General features: G+C 47.6%; 9 protein-coding genes across 9 annotated transcripts; 2 read left to right on the forward strand and 7 right to left on the reverse strand.

Moving 5' to 3' along the window:
- Positions 1 to 54: 54 nt before the first annotated feature.
- EDB91DRAFT_1343266 (Sec63-domain-containing protein) lies at positions 55 to 6164 on the reverse strand (the record flags this gene model as incomplete). Its single annotated transcript, XM_041325777.1, has 25 exons — positions 5935 to 6164; positions 5857 to 5879; positions 5680 to 5794; positions 5471 to 5624; positions 5354 to 5423; positions 5213 to 5307; positions 5042 to 5164; positions 4883 to 4990; positions 4752 to 4830; positions 4682 to 4695; positions 4505 to 4626; positions 4334 to 4446; positions 4195 to 4307; positions 4046 to 4138; positions 3913 to 3995; positions 3428 to 3857; positions 3319 to 3373; positions 3088 to 3269; positions 3022 to 3038; positions 2839 to 2972; positions 2529 to 2788; positions 2403 to 2480; positions 1942 to 2376; positions 1314 to 1910; positions 55 to 1257 (listed from the first exon to the last, which is right to left on the reverse strand). Exons 1-25 carry the CDS (start codon positions 6027 to 6029, stop codon positions 55 to 57), a joined length of 4791 nt encoding a protein of 1596 aa, XP_041183248.1. The 5' UTR covers positions 6030 to 6164.
- Positions 6165 to 6675: 511 nt separating this feature from the next.
- EDB91DRAFT_425473 (peptidase S24/S26A/S26B/S26C) lies at positions 6676 to 7813 on the reverse strand. The gene is made up of 4 exons (XM_041327229.1): positions 7541 to 7813; positions 7373 to 7480; positions 7192 to 7319; positions 6676 to 7145 (listed from the first exon to the last, which is right to left on the reverse strand). Exons 2-4 carry the CDS (start codon positions 7447 to 7449, stop codon positions 6808 to 6810), a joined length of 543 nt encoding a protein of 180 aa, XP_041183249.1. The 5' UTR covers positions 7450 to 7480; positions 7541 to 7813; the 3' UTR covers positions 6676 to 6807.
- On the reverse strand, positions 7798 to 9932 carry EDB91DRAFT_1100616 (arginine-tRNA-protein transferase). The gene is made up of 10 exons (XM_041317193.1): positions 9677 to 9932; positions 9496 to 9617; positions 9122 to 9329; positions 8935 to 9066; positions 8695 to 8880; positions 8563 to 8641; positions 8428 to 8498; positions 8256 to 8370; positions 8112 to 8203; positions 7798 to 8063 (listed from the first exon to the last, which is right to left on the reverse strand). Exons 1-10 carry the CDS (start codon positions 9812 to 9814, stop codon positions 7962 to 7964), a joined length of 1245 nt encoding a protein of 414 aa, XP_041183250.1. The 5' UTR covers positions 9815 to 9932; the 3' UTR covers positions 7798 to 7961.
- Positions 9933 to 11747, reverse strand: EDB91DRAFT_1100625 (uncharacterized protein). The gene is made up of 5 exons (XM_041317194.1): positions 11467 to 11747; positions 11129 to 11413; positions 10844 to 11071; positions 10638 to 10779; positions 9933 to 10587 (listed from the first exon to the last, which is right to left on the reverse strand). The coding sequence occupies exons 1-5, from the start codon at positions 11615 to 11617 to the stop codon at positions 10080 to 10082; spliced, it is 1314 nt and encodes a 437-aa protein (XP_041183251.1). The 5' UTR covers positions 11618 to 11747; the 3' UTR covers positions 9933 to 10079.
- EDB91DRAFT_1100633 (uncharacterized protein) lies at positions 11748 to 13725 on the reverse strand. Its single transcript, XM_041317195.1, has 5 exons — positions 13615 to 13725; positions 13307 to 13539; positions 13171 to 13250; positions 13069 to 13100; positions 11748 to 13013 (listed from the first exon to the last, which is right to left on the reverse strand). The coding sequence occupies exons 2-5, from the start codon at positions 13384 to 13386 to the stop codon at positions 11916 to 11918; spliced, it is 1290 nt and encodes a 429-aa protein (XP_041183252.1). The 5' UTR covers positions 13387 to 13539; positions 13615 to 13725; the 3' UTR covers positions 11748 to 11915.
- A 311-nt stretch (positions 13726 to 14036) lies between these two features.
- On the forward strand, positions 14037 to 14899 carry EDB91DRAFT_1234285 (EF-hand; the record flags this gene model as incomplete). Its single annotated transcript, XM_041321193.1, has 6 exons — positions 14037 to 14100; positions 14152 to 14176; positions 14226 to 14443; positions 14515 to 14648; positions 14707 to 14808; positions 14870 to 14899. 6 exons carry the CDS (start codon positions 14037 to 14039, stop codon positions 14897 to 14899), a joined length of 573 nt encoding a protein of 190 aa, XP_041183253.1.
- Positions 14900 to 15186: 287 nt separating this feature from the next.
- Positions 15187 to 16251, reverse strand: EDB91DRAFT_1043652 (uncharacterized protein; the record flags this gene model as incomplete). The annotated part of the gene is made up of 5 exons (XM_041313074.1): positions 15187 to 15392; positions 15467 to 15628; positions 15683 to 15972; positions 16030 to 16115; positions 16180 to 16251. 5 exons carry the CDS (start codon positions 16249 to 16251, stop codon positions 15187 to 15189), a joined length of 816 nt encoding a protein of 271 aa, XP_041183254.1.
- Positions 16252 to 16347: 96 nt separating this feature from the next.
- EDB91DRAFT_425560 (vesicle transport v-SNARE protein N-terminus-domain-containing protein) lies at positions 16348 to 17470 on the forward strand. The gene is made up of 5 exons (XM_041327230.1): positions 16348 to 16577; positions 16633 to 16691; positions 16746 to 17108; positions 17160 to 17221; positions 17280 to 17470. Exons 1-5 carry the CDS (start codon positions 16469 to 16471, stop codon positions 17368 to 17370), a joined length of 684 nt encoding a protein of 227 aa, XP_041183255.1. The 5' UTR covers positions 16348 to 16468; the 3' UTR covers positions 17371 to 17470.
- Positions 17313 to 20089, reverse strand: EDB91DRAFT_425677 (MFS general substrate transporter). Its single transcript, XM_041327231.1, has 18 exons — positions 19722 to 20089; positions 19618 to 19667; positions 19543 to 19569; positions 19429 to 19490; positions 19309 to 19374; positions 19173 to 19262; positions 19057 to 19127; positions 18978 to 19007; positions 18888 to 18926; positions 18567 to 18843; positions 18491 to 18520; positions 18409 to 18442; positions 18258 to 18345; positions 18153 to 18207; positions 18051 to 18101; positions 17910 to 17995; positions 17574 to 17860; positions 17313 to 17526 (listed from the first exon to the last, which is right to left on the reverse strand). The coding sequence occupies exons 1-18, from the start codon at positions 19857 to 19859 to the stop codon at positions 17499 to 17501; spliced, it is 1509 nt and encodes a 502-aa protein (XP_041183256.1). The 5' UTR covers positions 19860 to 20089; the 3' UTR covers positions 17313 to 17498.
- Between the last annotated feature and the right edge of the window lie 352 nt (positions 20090 to 20441).

Raw genomic sequence — 20441 nt, forward strand, 5'->3', positions numbered from 1 at the left:
AAACATTTATCAGATCACCTAGGGCCATGTACGCAGTGGAGTATTTATACATAGTTATGGAAGGCTTTCTTCGAGTCTGTCAACAATGCGCGAGAGGACCTCATTCTGCGAGCCTGCTTCAATGTCATAATACACCGGGTTGCTCACCAGCCTTCGTGCAAGGAGGGTGAAGGAGAGCGCTTGAACAGCATCCTGCTTGTTTCTGATGGACCCCTCTCTTCTCCTGTCTCTGTACCAATTTTTAAACACGGGCGATTCCAACAGCTCCGATTCAAGTGGAAGCCCATCGGCCAGGAATTTGGAGAATGTGTCTCTAGCCTCCGCTTGGCAAAAGAGGAAGAAGTGGCCAGGAGCATCATGCCTCACAGCCCGACTCTGCATCTGGAATACGTCAACAAGACTGTAATCTCGCAGCTGCGGCCCGGAGTCATCTCTGTCGAGATGGATATATTGGGTGCCCACGACCACTACGACTGCCGCCCGGACAGGCAGCATCCAACAAGCATCCCGAGGCACCAGGAGCACACGAACAACACCTTCAGCGAATAACCCCAGAACAAGATTCCGATCTGCTTTTGACAGTCCGTTGTGGAAGATCCCCACACCGCGTGTTACAAAATCAACCAATGTGTGGTCTTGCAACCGTGCTGAATAGTCCTCCACATAAAGAGGAGACACGAATTGGGGAAGAAAGCCCCTCTCGGTCTCCATGTTCAGGGCACACTGAGTGATTAGCTCTTGCGCTACCGTCCGGCAATGACTTCGCGAAGGGACGAAGACGATAGCAGATTCGTTGGACGGTACGCTTTGAATAGCCATGTACGCTGGTTTCGACATGGACTTGAACAGTGCAGCTGAATGCGGTATTGTGAAGGTTTGGTACGTGATGGTGAGCGACTGATCTCTGTCTGTCGGTTGAAAACCGTGGAGCCCCATGGTGTCTACACCCAGCCATGAAGCGATATCCGTGGGATCATTGAGAGAGCTTGACAAGCCGACGTATCGGGTAGGACTGTTTTGTGTCGTGTGTCGTAGTAGCGATATGCTGAGTTCATAGGTTGCATCAAGATGCTCCAAATTATCGCACACTACAAGCGAGGGATAGTTTGTCTGGCGGAGATTATGCTGGCCAACGGCCTCGAGCAGCGCCGACGGCGTGACAATGCGTATTGTGTTACTCCGGCAGGAAGCAAATACACCTTCTCCAGAAACAAATTCAACAGCCACGCCAAGTCCATTGGAAACGGCACGGAAGTCCTGAGAGAGATTGGGTAGCAAGGCTTCGGTTTGGGACAATGAAAAGCACCAAGGACCTTGAACGACGGAGTAGCGTTGTCCTTTAATAAACACTCTAGCTTTAGTAAAGTCGAGTCACACTTCGTAAATGTCTTTACTGACCATGTTGCTAGATGTCCCATGACTGTCTTGCCGCTACTAACGGGAGCGGATACCAACACGTTCATCGAAGTGTTGATAAGACTCCAAAACACTTGAGTTTGAATAGCATTGAAATCATCGAGCCGTGCCGAGTAGAGATCTTCCAGTACAGGAAGGCCCAGCGAGGAACGGGGAAGAAATGGGAGATCCAAACGAGGCGTATGACTAGGAGAGGGAGCAGGCATCACCAATCCGTCCAAAGACACATAGAGTTCGTCTTCGGCCCCCATCCATCTGTCGGACACAAATCTGACGGTAAAATATGGGGGAGGAATGTTGCCCGATATCGAAACCACGAAATTCACATCGAGGGTTTTTGTCGACTCCCGACATACGAGGTGCGCATACTGCAGAATTTCGATACCTTCATGATCTTCAACCCACAGCCAGAAAGGCTCCCCCGTGTCGTGTACTTTGGAACTCCAATCGAAGTCCCGAGTCACCTGAAACTGCAATCTTGAGGACGTTTGACCCTAACGGTCGAAGTGAGCTGGTCATCTTTACTGTAGGAAACTGCCGAGCTGCATTCCGGAGTGCTTGACCATGCCGCTCGTTTAAGCGAACTAGTTGACCCAGTTCTGCTGCAGTCATGGAAGCTAGCTCCGCGGGTGAATACTCTTCTCTTGAATTTTGCAAGCCATATATGATCTCAGCCTTGAGATCGAATTGCCTAAGAGGTTCGTCGAATGGCCAAAGACGTTTCTCGATGGCTTTGGTGATACCCATGAGTACCGTGGTCACACGGGCCCATTTGCGGCTGATCGCTATATCCAACAGAGCTCGTGCAATGCGTCCTCCATTCTGCGCCACGTATGCTGCATCGGAAACCAAGGCGAAATCTTCGACCGGAAGGCGAGAAATGTAGCTTTGAAGAAGGATGCCGACTTTGCCTTGGCTTGTATCTGTCCCTCCCTCAGTGCCGAAACTCTTAGCGATACTCTAGAGCCACAATGAACCTTACTCACTCGCACAGCGCATGGAATGTTCTCCATTAGAAGCTCCAATTCCTTCACCTCTGAATCTCTCACTTGGATTTGTTCGAACTTTCGTTTAATGTCAGCTAATGTCAAGGACATAAATAGACCATCCACCTCTGTACTCATACTGAGCGTGGAAAGCACATCAGCTTCGGTCATCTTGGGTTTGAACTCCTTGTTGAAGACCTCGATGGATGCATATCGAATGTAGTACCTGGCTGCTATCCTGCCGAGGTCCGTTATCGAAAATGCACCAGTCTTTTCAGTAAGGTTGATCATCCCCGCGTCGGCCAGTTTGCGAGCCGCTGTCAGAACAAGAGTACTTCGTTTCTGGCCAAGTTGTGGATCTTCTATCACATTGTCCCAAGACATACCTAGATGAAGTGTCAGCTGCTATGATCAAACGGGGCTTCGAAAAACTAGCCGTATAGGAAAGGATTCTTCCGCATGCGAACATACAGATATGTATATCCTAGCCATCGAACACCTTCGTCGGCGTTTGTTACCGTACCAAGAGAGATCTCGGCATTCAGTGCATTTTCAATGCCCGAGATGAACCTATTTTCTGTTAGAAAAATGTCAGCATCAAGATAATCATACTTCTTACCGAGATTCAATCGGATTCTGGATGATTGTTCAGCATTTATCGCCCATCGTGGCTGGATAAACATACCTGTGACGTTACAGCATCAAGGTAGTGTGCGAGCTTGTCGTCAGTGGTGCAGATGTATCCTTCACCACGAGTCTCGAGACCAGGCCGACCGGCTCGGCCAAACACTTGCAACACGTCCAAAACTGAGAGATCGACGAAGGATCCCTTTGCGCTATCGTACAACTGGGTACCTTTGATGACAACTAAACTCCTTCATGAGAGAAGAACGAAGGGTAAACAAAAATATATCACCTGCATGAGCAGGCAAGTTGACTCCCCATGCGAGGGTCGCTGTACAGCAGAGAACCTTACTTAGATATATTAGCTTCTACCAGGTCATTTCCACGTCAATGCCACTGACCTTGATGGCTCGAGCTTCGAACATCCTTTCCATCATGTTTCGATCGGACCGCAGCATACCTGCATGATGAATACCAAACCCAAGATCAAACAATTGCTTCATCTCCTTATTCCTAGACTGTCCGATATCCCTTCGGAAAAACGACCATTGAGGATGCGCCTCGCAGTTGTAATCTTCCAATGTGCCATCTATTGTCGCTGCATCCTTCAAAGCTTGCGCTGCTTTCACTGTTTCTTTCCGCGCATGAACAAACACCATTACTTGGTGTCCCTGTCGTACCAGCTCTGAAACTTTCTCGTACGTGACGCGGTCAAGGTTCTTTTTAGATTGTGCGCTTCCCGGCTTTCCTCGAACTCCAATGAAGTGCTGCTCCAAAGGAACCGGTCGGAAAGAAGAGTCAAAGAAAAAGAGTCCATTGTATCGGGATACGCTGATTATGAATTGAGTCCGACTGATCTGGAGAGGAATCCTGCAGGCAGACAGACCTCAAAAACTCCGCAACATCCAGATAGTTGGGCAACGTTGCACTGAGACCCACTATTCGAATCACAGATTGGCTTGATTCGACCTATAGATGAGTTGACCATCAAATTCATCTCTAAGAGAACAAATGCGTACCTGTCGTAATGTGCGCGCAACAATAGTTTCGATGACAGCTCCACGTTCTTCATTCAAAAGATGCACCTCGTCAATGATTAAAAGCTTCAACTTCTGTATACAAAAACAGTCAAGCGAGGGGGAAAACAGGAACGAATATGGAGACGGACTGAAGCTAACTCTCCCTCGCCAGTGGGCTTTCGAGTTACAACGTCCCATTTTTCAGGTGTAGTGACAATGATTTGAGTTTCGGCAATCTCAGATTTTGTCAATTGCATGTCACCTACACAAGAAGTTAACGGGCGGTACATGGATTGGAGAGAAGTCTCATCCCTGTCAATTCCTTGACCTGTATCGAAAGCCACTTTAGTCTTTTGCCCAGCTTTCGAACGATTTCAGAAGCCAAGGCTTTCATAGGTGCGCTATATTTCTGAAGTGTTAGGATACCTAATTGTAAGAAAAACGTCGTCGGAAACCCACACGTAGATGATCTGAAAGGTGCTGCGATTTATTGAAGAATGTAGAGGTGACGAGGGACTGATAGGTGATCGGTGCTGGTTGAGAACTCGAAGAATTGTTAACATGGCTACATCGGTTTTACCCTGTAATATGAGTTCCATAAGTACAATTCGAGGATGTCACCTAGGATAAGCTGACAGCACCAGTAGGAGCTGTCTCGATCACCGTTAAGGTGTGAAAGACCACGCAATACGACCGGAAGACGCACCGCAAACCAAAATATTCTCGTTTGATCCATATGCAGTTGGAAAGACGATAGACTGTATGCGATTTAAAGAAGAATACCCCTGAAAGAAAAGGTTTGATAGATGATGGGAGGGAAAGGATGGGGCTGCGTACAGGAAATGAGCCTTTAGCTAATTCATCGAGTTCAGAGACAAGAATGAGCCGTTCAGATTCCTTGGGTGGAACGACTTTGGCAGGAGGAATGATGACCTCCTCATACTCCTACCTCACTGGTGAGCGAACGAGAACAAAATGAAGGCGACTGTAACGGACCTCGTAGTTATGTCTAGTAGTTCCGAGTGGAAGTACGTACTTGCTACCAAATTGTGAAAGTAAACCGCCTTGCACTACAGAGGATGAAGAGTAAACATGTGGAAGCACTTCTGGGGCCTCTTGCTGGATATTTTGAGCGAGGACTCGCGCAAAGGGGTGTAATAAACTCACTGCCATCCCAGTGAACAGAGGACGTGACGCGTTTGCCCTGAGAGTCTCTTCCATGCGACGGCGAACATCCTGCGGAGCGAGGCTGGCAATTGTAGCTGAAGCACATGTTAGTGACGAACAATAACGTTGAACGGCACTGACTGCCTGTCCCTGATGTTTTCGCTTTATCTGTGGTCGAGTGCTCAACTGTCGGGTGGCCCCGTACAGACAACTAGGCGATGTGAGTGATTAGATGAGGTGCATTTGACAACTACTGACTGCATTCATAAAGTAAGACCTGAAGGTGAGCAATCCTGCAACCAATTCGATGTCGTCAAAGCCAACCAGATCTGCAAGCTCGCTTGATATGGCTTCATTGGTGCGTGTAGTCGATAAAATATCAGAAATAGCTTCTAGGACTTCCTTTGGTTTGCTACGTACAATGAGGCTCCTGCCAGTGTAGAAGGAATAAATTCAAAAGCACTAACCTTGACAATCTACCTATTAGGTGCTGAGGTGGGGGTACCAACGATGGATCCTGATCAGCAGTGAAGACATCCGTAATGGATGTTCGGACGTCATTCTCTAAATCATCGTTGACATCTATACATGGTGAGTTTGCATCGGTTAGGTACATGATCATGATGTCAGTCGAAGTAGAGTACCTAGACTCGCAAATGAGTTGGGCCTGATGGTTAATGTGAGTCCTTGTTTACTAAAGGCATGATCGACATGCAACAGACGTTATCCAGTTGTCCAATTGCTTGGTATCGAAGTTCTGGACAGCATTTTCGCGAGGAGCAGACGTCAACTGGTCAAGATGCTCGAGAATAGACATGGTACAGTGCGGCCTTCAAGAATCAAGATAATATAAGGAATTTTCAAGGTTCATACACTTTGTCGTGCAACACGCGACTCGTAGTGGACGAACGATGATCGATGACGATGTAAATTGGATGTAAGTTACTAAAGGCTGCCTGCCTTTAAGTTTGACTGCATATCCCTTCTTTCCCACGATAGCGCAGAGCACCGGATGGATGGAGGTTTCGGCACCGATAGGTAGAGCCGTTGGTGACTCAGAAAGTACCAAAGTGTTCGATGACATTTGAACTTAGAGCAAGACCAATTCCATGATGTGATAATAGTGTTGACATGTGTATTTCTTTCTTTCGTGTCCCAGTGTTGGTTTCTTTACCTTGTGATGTTTCTTCGAAGTACCGCAGCTTCGTGATACGCGTGTTTGGTTCCCAGGTCCCCCAAGCATCAAGATGTTGGACCGTGATACGAAAAGATTCGGGTCACATCTTTCCATATCTCGGACCAACACATAAGCGTCCCCGTCTCCCACCTTGACCTTCGCGGTGAGCATCGACACCACGGTTGGTAGTGTCAAACTCCGACCAAAGGATTCACGTCTGATCACACACCAACCATCATGAGAGCGTCTCGCCGTGGTGAAGGTATCTGCGGAAGGACGTTCCCCTGCCAGCAGGGTACCACAGGCTGATATAATCGAAACAATAGTCGGAAAGGTTAACGCTCCAGGAGATGCCAGTGAGCACTCATGCATTGTAGCGAACACGAGGACTGTCACAGGCACGTTGTTTGAATGGTAGTTATACCTCGCAAAAGCCAGCTAGGTCACGAGGTTCCCGCGTTCTGCTGAGATGATGTGTTGAGCGTGCATTTACCCTTGACTGCCTCCGTTGCTCGCGTTCGAAGGCTGCCATGTCGCTATACCATCGAAAATCTCGCGAATCACCTCTCTTGGGAACTTGGGGGACGGGTGGACGCAGAGGCCCTACACGATCCAAGGGCCAGATGATGTACGTCAACTTTGAGTCTAAAAGAGCAAGGGGGACCTGAATGGAAGCATTAGCATGAATGAATATAGGAGCATGGCGACTCACTGGGCCAAATTTGTTGCTATCCAGAGTACGGAAAGGTTCATCACCTGATGCGACGTCAAGACTTGCTCAAATTAAAACGACGCGTCTCACCCTCCACCCAAATATGACCTTCAGGGACAAACACTTCAGCGTCAGGATATGGAGGCAGGGTCTTGATAACATCTCCTGCCACAGCTACGACTCGCTTGACGATCATTTTTCTACTATCTAGAGGATCCCTGAACAGGGAGGAAACATCAGCCGCATTCCATATGCCCAGAAAATACCGTACCGAAGTGCCACGATGTCGCCTTTTCGAATAGGCACTCCAGAGTGGACTAGCATATCTGTTGAAGACAACAATATCATCCCAACCTGAGGTATCCGGATTTAAAGTTGGCTAGCTGGCACGTAAAACCGGGTCAGATACATCTCTGATTCATGGGGGCTCACGACAGACCTGCATGCTCCTTCCTCTGATCGTTTTCAGTGTGTAGAAGTACTGTGTAAAGCCCAGGCCGAGAGGAAGCCAGTAGATCCATCGCAATGGCCTACCGATTAAACCCCATGCCCTCCTGAAACTCCATTCTGGGTTCATGGCACTGTGCACCTGTCTTGCAGGCTAGCGGCCTGTGAAGCTTTAAAAACTTCAGGAATAGCGACATATTGCTTCAAAGACCAGCTCGAAGCATTGAATGCTAAACTTCTTTACTGACGAAGTTGCTGACACGATCACGTGCACTGAACGTGAATTAATGAACTACAAAACGGAGGCTTTCACCGTTTCACGTCCCGTCCCGAGAACGCTCGCATGACGGTAAAGAAGCAGGTTCACTTAAGCTAACAATGTATCCTTGGATAGAAAGAAACCCCGCCATCATCTATTGTCGAAATATGATCTCCTTTGACAACTCATCTCCTAGCGCACCGATGCAACTCAAAATCTCCTCGCGACTATATTCATCGTCCCACCTGTAAGATGACTAGGAGGCCATTCAGCTTCCAAGGCATGAAGATGTCGGGCAACTCACAGTAATAGGTATCACGGATATCGTCCCATGTTGCATGGAATAAATGACCATGACTTCGCTGAGTAGCTCCTCCGAGACTCGAACAGGAGGGCCTTTGAAAGGGGACATGTTAATATATTACCGAATGATCAGTCCTAATCTTACCTTCGCCAGGATCTTGTGGGCCTTCTAACGAATGTTCTGGGTACGCGAAAGTGGCATAACGAAATCTCTCAAGTTGGGGAATACAATGCACCAAAGGAAACCATGTAAATTCTTCCTGCATTTGCAGAAGAATGTAATTAGATTGCAGAGCTGCCACAGCATCATTGCTTACAGGGTCGATGAGATACGAAGGCGAATATTCGCCCTTGTACTTCATTTTGGGGCAAGAGTGGATGTAGAACCCTGAAGCCAGTGAGCACAGGTCAGATTGGATACATTGATAATGACAACGACAACAATAACTCACCCATGAAAAGTGATGTCACGTTGGTAACACCTGCATCATGCATTTCTCTGGCCAATGAAGCCTCCCGTAATGCACTAAGCTAGAAATGCAACTTGCTCAATCACTCGAAAGAGGATAAATGCATCAATTAACCTTCCCAAGGGAATGTTTTTCGTATCTTGGATCGTACATGAAATATACGCTGGAAACGCAGCCAGGCAAGATATCAATGACGCCCACGGCGATCAGTTCGCCGTCAAGTCTGTACATCTGGTGAAAAGAACCATATTGAGACGGAAGATGGGCCGGAGGGTTTGCGGGGTATGGGATAGGTTCATTCTTCAAAAAGCGAGGTGTCAATGCTGACCAGGAATTGACTGCCTAGAGACGTACTATCAAAGGGCTTTTTACCAGAAAACCCTTGAAATCTTCTGGTGTGTTGTTTTCGTCGTGGTGGATCTGTCTCTGGTATATCACATAAAGCGCGTATTTCTCTTCTGAGTAGGTTGATGGCTCGAGCGTCACCTGTCATAGCACTTCTCAGAACACTGATGGTTTAGCAATGCCATGCAGGTCACACCTCGAATTTATGGCAAGAGGGTTCATTCTGAGGAATGAAGTTACACTCAGAAGAGTGGATTGAGGTAGACAGAGAAAAAATCGGAGGGGCGCGCTTCGAAGCATTACCCTCTGACTTGGACGGCCTGGGGGCAGACGATGTGCCGTCAGGCTGTAGCGGAGGACCGCTAGTCTCGGATTTGTGACCTTGCATAACAAAATGATTCCATCTGTTTACAAACGTCAATGGTCAAGCTGGCTGCCAAACCAAGAAAGTCCATCAGGGTATACTTACCTGTTGACGAGTTTTCTTTGACTGCGGGAAGGCTTAAAGGCTATCACATCAAGCCTGCGATTGAATCGAAAACATTTCAAATAAGTCGGGCGCTGCGAGACATACGTGGAGATTGGACAACGTGCCTGATAGTGTACTGAGGACAGCACGAGCGTCTTAGATCGGGAGCATAACAATATTTCCCAGATCGTCTCCACCCTCGGTCGATCATCTTTTGATAGGCCTAGCGAGTTTTCAGAAAAAGAGAGAAGGGCTACATGTGTCCTCGTGTAAAGTTCTCACTTCGCATGACAGTTGAGAGGCAATAAGACCTGCCTTCTTGAAGTTAGTCTCAGTGTTACTTCGTGCTCCCGGCGGTCCACAATAGCCGCAAGTAGAGGATCCCGGTCCCAGAGGCGTACCGACTGAAAGGACAGGCATGATGTAAAATGTCAATATGTGCTGGCGTGCAGACGATGCCACCAGCAGCTTGGAGTTAAGTTGGGCGGCTCCACGGCCTGGGTTCTCAAGTACCCCTTTCGTGTGACAGTACTTGGGGCTTCGAAGCTTGAAAAGGCCGGTAACATTGATGTACAGCAAAAATAAGATCATGATATGTACTATGAAATACTACGAGAGTCTGGATGATTATAAACGGAAACGAGCAGTGCGTGATCCGAAATTGCAAGATAGCACATACATCAATCTAGCCCCAACCATCCCACCTACCATACTTCCTATACTCTTGCAGGACTAGTTCTCGATTATCCTTGCGGTCTCTGTCACGCTCCCTTTCCTTTCCCTTCTCAGTACGACTAGTAGTAGATGACACGCTGGACGTGCGCGGACGGGGTTGCGAAGATACCCTGGGCGGGGAACTGGATAGCGGGGTCCCAGCCGCAGAAAGCGAAGAGCTATTGGACACCCCCTGTGGCAATGATAGTCGATACCAGCCTCCACTATATGTGAGCGCTATAAGTTGATACTCCATGGATGGATCACGACCAGGTTCACTACGATCGGACGGTGTTTGGATCCAGCCGACCATGCACTTCTCCTCGTCGGTAACGTCGGCCGTGGGAGAACGAGTGGACGATGAGGAAGATATAGATATGTGAGAGGCTTGCGCAGGAATCCGATACTGAGCGTATGACCATTCGGAATCAAAGTACGGAATGAGTGAGGCGAGCGGCGACAAAGAAGACTGTCGATTACTGCCCAATCATATCAGCGCTGAACAGATTTCGGGTGAGAAATGACTCACGAGGGGCCAGAAGTTATAAGAGAGAAGACATGCACAGTGCCCTTATCGCTCCAAACACATACTTCCTTCTCATCAGGGCGAAATGCAACCCCATAAATTTCGGCCTTATCTGATCCCCTTCTAAATACGCGCAGCAGCTTTCCTGTAAGAGTATCCCATATCCGAACGAGGGTACCGCGAGACGAAGTCGTAGGCGAGCATCCGACCTGATTGAGGAACGGTGATAGTATTCAATGTGGAGTCGTGTGCAGCAATGATGGAGACTGGATGCTTCGATGGTGGAGGTGGTGGTCGAGCGGGTGGGATAGAAGACGGGGGTCCAACTGGCGTGGGTGGAATACAAGGTGATAGATGTACCAACTGTACATGCCCTATCTGTCGACCAGGGAATGCCAGAAGGGTCGCATACGCCCCAGTAGCTATCGCAAGTAAGCCTACACACCGAAAAGCATGAATTGTCAATATAGCGCGTGTAGGACAACCCAGCTCACCTCGAGGGTTATCGCAGGTATCAAATTCGTGCCGCCGAACGATGGTCTCCCCGACCTCAAATACTACAACTCTTCTCCGAAACGACACTGCAAGCCATCCACGTCTACAGGCAAGACCTCTGACCCTCTCCCTGAACTCTAGTTCAGCTACTTCTTCTCCAGCCACGTCATCCCATACGACGACCTTATTCGGAGGATAAAGTGGACTGCGGCCGCCTCCGAGGAGAAAGAGCAGAGATGATGTGTGGCACGGAACTACGGCAGCGAGGGTTCCCCCATTAAATTCTGCTTGATGCCATGACGATCAACAGGGAACAGAAAGAATGCTACCTACCCACCTCTCTTGCGAATAAGCTTCAGCGGCCGGGTCTGGTACACTGCGAACCCTGCAGGTGTTGTCGTAGTAAATATCTGACAATCTGCTTCAAATCGGGTGTCAAAGATCTGAATAGGGTTTGTCGCAGTGATAGAATGTCGAGCTAGGTTCATGGATCAACGTGAAAGGGTGAGATAATGGGTGTCGCTCAGCTTGCGGCAGTAGCAGCCCACATACTGCATCAGATTGTGGCTGGAGCTGAAGCTTCTGAAGCGGCGGAATTAGGTGTCGGACCATCCACTACAAAAGCAAACAAATTGTTTACGACTAGTAAGTATAGCTAGTCACTGAGGTGATTGATTCAGATAATGTACAGATGATCATACAACAGGTAACAGATAGTGACGACTATGAAAAGATACATGATAGATAAAACGTGCAGGTCCAACAGAGTCCTCGCACTCTAACCCGTCATCCACGAGCAGAATGTGCGACAGCCGCAGGTACATATACAGGAGATGCATACGCTGGATGATGTGCATAACTCACTGTATGATTTCCTGCACTTTGCATAGTACGCGGAATAGCATCATTGGTATCATCCCAGGACTTGGGCGGTCGTAAGCCAACTCCAGCAAGTTGCTGCCTGGCAGCCTTGAATTCTTGTTCCTCTGCCTGATTCTGCGCAACCAGAGCTGCCTTGGCCTCTGCCTGCCTCTGCAACTCTGCCTCCGACTCATCTGATAAGTAATCTGTAAAGCCCCCATCGGAGATTACAGTCGCATCTGATAAGGAGCCTTGCGAGCTACCACTATCACTGCTGCTCTCCGCAGTGCTCCCAACCTTTAACGCTGCCATAGCGCCTTCTAATGTAGATCTTCGCGAAGACAACGGAGAATCTTGTGAATTCGTGGGAATGCCGTCTACGGGAGATGGGTAAGGAGCTGGTGGGAAATACTCTCCAGCCGGCTTCGATGAGTTAAAGGATGCGGATACCGATGATAACGAAGGTCGTCCTCCGCAGTTACGCCGTGACATCGAACCGTCTAATTCTGTCGCTCTACGCATCGAGGGTGTGCGGTTTGTCTTCTCTACCCCTTCTGAGCATGTCTGGCGACGAGGCATAGGACTTTGGTCGGCTGAATTTGCAAATGAAGACAGGGGCCCAGACGCTCGCGGTGTTGTCCCTGTCAGAGGAGAACTCTGTTGCACAGGACTCCCACCAGAGCGTCCTCTTGCTGGAATGGGCATTGACTGATTCTTCCCAGAGGTTGGGCTAGACCTGGTCGTGGGACTGCTACCGCTGTTTCTACGATCCAGAGATGGCATTGACTGCTGCGACGCTTGGCTGCGATTTATGGGTGAGACACCAGGTATGATACCGCCTCGTACGCTTTCCAGAATACTTTTTATCTCGGGAGGCATAGGTATGCTATGGACAATGCTGACACTAGGCCAGTCTGCAGCCTGTATGAGGCGCTGTTCGTTGGCATTTGGAGGCCTACAGCATCCGGGCCAACCGGGGTTCTGATGCAAGGTCACTTTTGACGATGGATTTGCACGAGCCCACTGTAGATCAAGGGGTTCAATCGACTGGTATCAGGATCGACATGAAAATAATAACCTTGCAATAACCACATCCATTAAAAGATTTGACTAAGATTGAAAGCAATCGGTCATAATTCAGCGATGTGACTAGAAATAAAAAGCTTCGAGGAATACACACCCTCCGCATTCTTGAGGTGAACGATGTCATGACGGGGATGTAAAGCTCTGTTGTAACATACATCTCGGATGTGAGGGCATCTTTGGGATGTGTGTGGGTAAGATGAAAGGAAGGAGGGATGAATTAAAGAACATACCTTGCACCACTCGGTTTGAATACCTTGCACATGGGACATAGGACAGATGCAGGGTCAATCGAACCATATAGGTAGCACATTGATGAACCTGATGATGCGGGAGGAGGACTCGATGGGATGATTTATATGAAATGTGAATGCAGGATACTAAAAAAGGGATCCGGATGGGACTGGACTGAGAAAGAAGTGGAATGGCGAAGGCAGGACCGGCATGCGGTATCCTGGGTGCTCTGCTGATCGGTTCCGATTGAGGGAGACATGAGTTACGACGACAAGAAGTACGGGAGGTGAAAATGTAGCAAACTGACAAGATTCTCCTTTATATGCTCCAGCTGCTGTAACAATCGAAACACGAGTCTCAAACGCTTTTAGTTCGACATCGTCCTCATGTTTAAAACGTGTAGACAACGACGTAAACCCAAAACAGATATTATATAGTTTTTTATCATATTTATATCAAATATATATATCAGATCTACAAATCAAGTATAATCTTCCAATCAAAATTACAATCAATTCATGTATTTCATAAACACTTCATCGTGGTAATTATTTTCTAGACTTCCCGTGTGAAACGATCCCGGACTGGACCAGCGCTTAGATTAGCTGTGTTCAGGATGTTCTATGGAGAATTGAGGTCATTAACACCCGCCAGCAGTGGTGGCGACGCTAACTCGTTCTTCCTTATAACCCACACTTACCGTAGTCAATATTCTTCCCCCAAACAACTATGGGCAAATCTCAGAGCAAGCTGTCACCGGAGCAACTTGCCGATCTGCAGAAGAACACCTATTGTCAGTTCAATATCTTGTATCGACACCATCTGATGTGACCCCCTACCCTAGTTGACAAGCGAGAGCTTCAGCAATGGTTCTTTCTATTTTCTTCTTATGTGGCGTCCTTTTCATCTTTATCGCAGGTATAAAGGCTTTCTCAAGGATTGTCCATCGGGCCAGTTGGACAAGACTGAATTCAGTCGTATATATAAACAATTCTTCCCATTCGGGGATCCTGGAGACTTTGCAGACTACGTCTTCAACGTCTTTGACGAGAACAAAAATGGTACTATTGACTTCAAAGAGTTCATCTGCGCTCTTAGCGTCACGAGTCGCGGACGATTAGATGAGAAGCTCAAGTGTACGTACATTTCCCCATTTCATTTGGCATAAGATGCCACTCCATATTTGATCTTACTCACAATCCTCCAGGGGCGTTTCAGTTGTACGATATAGACAAAGACGGTTACATCACCTATGATGAGATGTTACAAATCGTATCCTCCATATACAAGATGACTGGACAGATGGTCAAGCTCCCAGCTGATGAGGATACACCTGAAAAGGTTCGTTGATAATTTCTGTTCTCCCCACTTTTATGAAATGTCTATCCCAAATACACAGCGAGTGGATAAGATCTTCAGAAATATGGACCGAGACAAGGACGCAAAGCTCACGTACGATGAATTCGTCGAAGGCAGTAAGCAAGACCCGACCATCGTCCAGGCGAGTGCCCAGGGTGTTCACATGGTCAGTCCCTGACGAAACTTATCCTTCCCATTTCTAGGCATTGTCGCTATACGATGGTCTTGTATAATGACACGATCGTCATGATGTCGGCATTTCTGCAAGTGGATGACTTTTTATCCGTCAACCGCCACTGATATATTTCCATAGCCCTTCCTAATCTGCTTTCCTGTTGTATTCCAGGTGATCTTGAGACCAAGTTTTTCGCACACGTCTGAACCATACTCTACTTACGCAATGGCCGGATGGCTCGGATCTATCTGCCTTCAATCATGTAGCGGTAGATCATGCTCCAGTGTCGCATTATTTTTATTCACATCTCAAGGCTAGAACCTTGCATAGCCATGCGATAATCAACTACTTAGAGTCACAAGGCAGCTTCCCGTACTTCCGCAGTATCTTGGTGTCAATGTTTTCACCCACCCAACTGTAAAGTCCCTCGGCAAACTCGAGATTATCCCGCTCTGCCTTGAACAACTTATTGAAATCTTGTGGCTGCCCTGGCTGCGCATTGCTCATGGCCGCAAAGGGTGACGCAGTCATATCACGCGAAGCATCGGCAGCTAGCAACGAAGATCCGGACGCCAGCATCAGACGACTATATAGAAAAACACAGGAACTAAACAGAAAGACGCACAGTTATCACCGCCAAGGATAAGCCGATAAAGGCCGTTCAAGCCGAAAAAGTTGAGGAAATACCACGACAGTGATGAAACCCACCGAACATCCATATCAGGGGTATCAATGCCACGCTGAAGCATAGATTTAAAGCCCAGCGTCAAGGGGAAAGGGAGCTTGACTGAGGTTTTCAGGTCGGAGTGCTCTATTGAAACAGTACGGGGAAATCACGCACTTAGGACGAAGCCCTGGAAGAAGAAGTTGATCCATCCCATGATGACCATCTGTGGGACCATCATGACCATTTGAGTCTTCATTCCGGACATCATGCCGTCCATGGCAGCAGGGTCTGACAAAGGGTTGGGAGCAGATGACGGTGCGTCACTCTTGGGCGGTCCGTCTTTCAGGTACGTCCCGGCCTTGAAGGCCTCAGAAAGATATTGTGAGATAGCTTTGTAAAACGATGGTGGTATCGGGGAATTTGCGGATGTGGCTCGCAGAATCTGGGAACGCGTCAGAGCACGTCTTATTGCAAATCACTATGTGAGAGGGACGTCGAGCAACAAGAGGAGGTCCACTTACTGCTCACGGGTTGCAGCTCGCGAGAGCTTTTTCGGTGGCGACTGCAAAAGAATGACTACATAATGGCGTAGTATTCCGACCAAGATCTGACCGCACACATAGTGAACACTGTCCCAAGTGCAAACCGGAGATGCATTAAATAAAACTCACCATTACAAGAGTGATTGGAAAGAGCACCCAGTCCCGAATCTGGGGATCCAGGTATAACGAAAGCCTATCCATCGTTGTGTGTCAACTGAGGGCGTCGAGAACTTCTATGAGTCGCAGCGACCTCGACCGTGACGTGTTGGACTTGCAATGAGAGTAGATTTCCTTTTTGAGACAACCATCGACGTGAACCTCGTGCGCAGTTGACACACACTCTCATCCGCCTTTGACGCTCCCTTCAGCATCTTTTTAGAGTTGTGTCTCCCTTGACCCTTGTAGGGTAGCGGAGATCATGGACAACTCACCGACCGCGCTATTTGACTCATATGAACAGGATTTCAGACAAATCATTGACAGCATCCGCTCAAAACTTGACGGAGAAGGCAAGGATGAGCGTGGTGGTACGTAGTGGTTTCTGGTGTTAGCTTTTTGTGTTTACAAGGATTATATGTACAGAACAACGTAGAGCAGCACTCAGAAGAGTGGAAATGGAGCTGGATGAAGCCGACGAAATGGTTAGTTTGCGCACAGACTGGCACTGGAGATTTAACCTGAATGATTAATCGCAGATATCGCAAATGGAGATAGAAATCCAGGGCATACCCCAGTCCATGAAGCCTCAGTACCAAAACCGCCTCAAAGCAACCAAGGGAGACCTAGTGCGCTACAAGAAGCTTTCCAAGGATCTCCATTCCCAACTATCCAGAGCGGAACTCCTTTCATCTGGCAGAGTAGGCACTCCCACATCAGACGAACCTTATGGACCTACCAGTGATCGTACTCGCCTGCTTGCGGGGACAACTACTCTCGACGATGGTACCAGACGGCTACAAGACTCACAGCGTATTGCTCTGGAGACGGAAGACCAGGGTGCACAAATATTGATGAATCTCAGAGCTCAGCGAGAACAAATTGAGAATTCCAGAGATACCGTGCGTCTTCTCCCTTGATTCTTGACGACTACTTACCCTGTGCCTTACTAGCTTCGCACCGCTGACACTGCTATTGACCGAGCCTCAGGCACTTTGAAGAAGATGATTAGACGGTTAGTTTGAAGCTGCTGCAGGCGTTTTGGAGCTATGTGCCTGATATGCGTTATGCAGGATGTACCAACAACGTGTCGTCACCGCTGCTATCATTGTCGTCCTCGTCCTGCTAATTGCAATCATTATATGGGAAAAGCTTTTCCGATAGAGGGATGTTTAATTCTTGGTTTCTTGCATTGTCCCCTTTGTTCATATGCCCGCAGACATTGTATTTATGCATACTATATTTCCCCAGGCTTCGATCCAGTGACTTGTGATGTGGTAGATATCGTGCTATCAATTTACATACTGGAAGAATATGTTCCTAGCAGAGCATTCAGCATGAGTCCACTTTCTTTCGAAATTACTTACTGCTTGTCTGTCATGTCAGCGAATGCACGGCGCTCCTTCTCCTTCTGAACGTCGTCATCCGTCCAACCCTTCTCCCTTTTAATCTCTTCTATCATTGCTCGTCGTTTAATGTTTAACTTCACATTAATATAGCGCAGAAGGTATGCTACTCCCATCTGCGTTGTCAGCAGGACCATGATGGCAACCTTACCAGGGATGTATGCTGGCGCATCTTTTGGCTGAAAAATTTCAGTGCCAATGATGTTTCCGACGCAGAAAAATGTCATGGTGAGCGCATTGATGGTGAGCTATGGGAATGTCAGTCGATACCCAGAGACAAAGGTATGCCTGGCATACCTTCTTGGTGTAACCGCTGGTGTTGCTGGCATTGTATGCATAGATCGTAGATAACGTGCTTCCAAATGTGCCTATGAGGTATGAACCTGGAAATCGTGTTATCATTAGACATGCATGATAACTGCGTCGAGCTAAGCCCACCAAATAGTAATACCCCTTTCTGTCCAGTATTGTTGAAACCAATCATCAGTGCTAGAAGGCAATCAGCCTTCTCTAGGTTGCTAAAACGAATGATTGATTTACCAACGCCCAAAAGGGTTGGGAGAGTTGCATAGATCACTGGTAACATGCGTTCACCCTATTTTCCTCGATGAGTATAGCCCCATTGTCAGCTGCGCAACGCATCACCTTTTTATCAGAGTAATAACCGCAGAGCACCACCGAGATAACATGAAAAAGTCCGGTAGGAGTGGCAAGAATCAATGTCTGCCTTGATCTATCGAGAACACGAAAAAAATCATTAGTTACCATGACACATTTTCTTAGGGTGTGGTCCTACGTGTATCCGAAATTCCTTATAATAAGGTTGCTGACTATGTAGGCCGGCCATGAGCAAGCTCATCAAGGCAGGGATCACTTACAGTTAGTGAGACCCCCACTAGGAATGTCCGCTGAAACGAGAGTGAGGAATGCACAGGTAGTGCGGTGTATACCCACTCAGCATGGTTGCAAGCACGATTAACCAAGTTCGGACATCCTGAAGGGTTTCGATTACTTGTTCTTTCTTGAACGTCCTGTTCTCTGTACCCCCCTGGTCATCCCTAACCCGCTCTAGGGATGCAATGCGCTCCTCCTCTGTAAGTATCCAGGCATTAACAGGAGAATCTGGTAACCACGCTATAACGATGATTCCAACGAGGATCGCAAGACCGCCAAGAAGATAGTAGACAATCTTGTACGGCGCCATGACAGCTCCGTTGTAGAAGGAGATTCCCTGTATCAGTCAGTCCAGCCCTCTTAATGTGGGATTATACATACATAAGCTACGAAGCCTCCGAAGACCTGAGTGAAACCAAGCTATGGTGTCGCCTTTAGCAAGGAATCAGGTTTTAGAAGAAAGTAACTGACCATCATGTAAAAATATGCAATGCGAGTTCCCTGCGCGAGTTCTACACACAATTTCACTGTAGATGGATTGATCACTCACTTGTTCTTCCTTTCTATAAAACATGGATACAATCGATACTAGGATAGGAGACACGCAGCTCTCGCACATCCCTGCCCAAACTTCAGCGAAAATCATCTAGACAAATCCCCACGCACCAAGAATGAAACGAAGCACGAAGAAGGCTTGGAAGGAGTTCGCCATTGCATGGCAGAGCAATACCACGCCCCATATGATAATATTTACGCCTGACGTCGTTCTAGTTCTTATCCACATCCAGTATATCCAACTCACCGAGGTATTTCGCAAGCCTGAGCTTCTGTGCGATGTATACTGTGGGGAATTCCCAAACTATAAAGCCTGTAGATAAAATGTAATTAACGGGTGAAATTTGAAAGGTAACCTCATATTTACCGAGATAGAACGCCATTGAAACTAGGTTGTAGTTTTGTCCAGTAATGGGAAACCCCATAATGCTAAATATAATGTTGGACATCCGTTATGCGAGGCATCCCGTCGGTCACTGACCTTGCATAATTGAGTGATGTCTTGTCCCTTTCAGGATAGTCAAAACCAGATATTTGAAAACGACGGCCTCCTCACAAAAATTGGGTAAAATACACCAAAGCAGTTATTGGAATAATAACTTTGTCCTGTCATTCTGTCAGCAAAGCTGATCCACTGTAATAACCACTGACTAAACATACGAGTTTGTTCCTAAGTCTTCGGTTGTATTCTTCACTGAATTTCTGAGCTTGGGTGCCCACTAATCGAAGCGCTTCATCTCCTTTAAAGAGCTGAGAGTCGTCGATATCATCACGAGATGTCTGTTTTTCTGAATCCATGACCTAATTCCGTTGCGCGGAGAATGTGACTTTGGGCTCTCGTAACAGGTCTGGTAGAGAAGAGTTGGAAGAGGAACCCAGAATAAAGGTCACGGTTGTCCAAGTAACTCATCCTAGATATTCCAAGCCGCCACAGGACGATAGGCACCAGGGATGTGATAACATGATGAACAAATTTACGCCCCAATTCATGATAAGGCGTATTTTAGGATGGCCAAGGAGCACAAGACGATGGAACCTAGTTGAAGTTCTCACCAGCAAGGGGAGGAATGACATTGCTACCGAGAAACGTCGGGTTGAGCCCATAAACTTAAAGATGGTTTATGAATGGGTCACAGTAGGTTGCAGAACTTACATGACATCGAATTCGAGCAGATGAACGAAGATGGTGACTCACCTTTGGTCCGTGCAAGTCAGCAGGGCCACGTCGTTAATTTTCTATAGTCTTGGCGTCGAGTTCACAGTGGGTTTGCTATTTGTCATGGGGAACAAAATTTGGAGATGCCAGCAACTGTACGCAGCCGTGTAGCTACCCGTCCTACCCGCGCGTCAGTCTCCGACTCATTTTAGTTGACCCTGCCA

The sequence above is a fragment of the Suillus paluster genome (genome assembly GCF_016628075.1).
Source record: "Suillus paluster strain FC165 chromosome Unknown EDB91scaffold_3, whole genome shotgun sequence".
Taxonomy (NCBI): domain Eukaryota; kingdom Fungi; phylum Basidiomycota; class Agaricomycetes; order Boletales; family Suillaceae; genus Suillus; species Suillus paluster.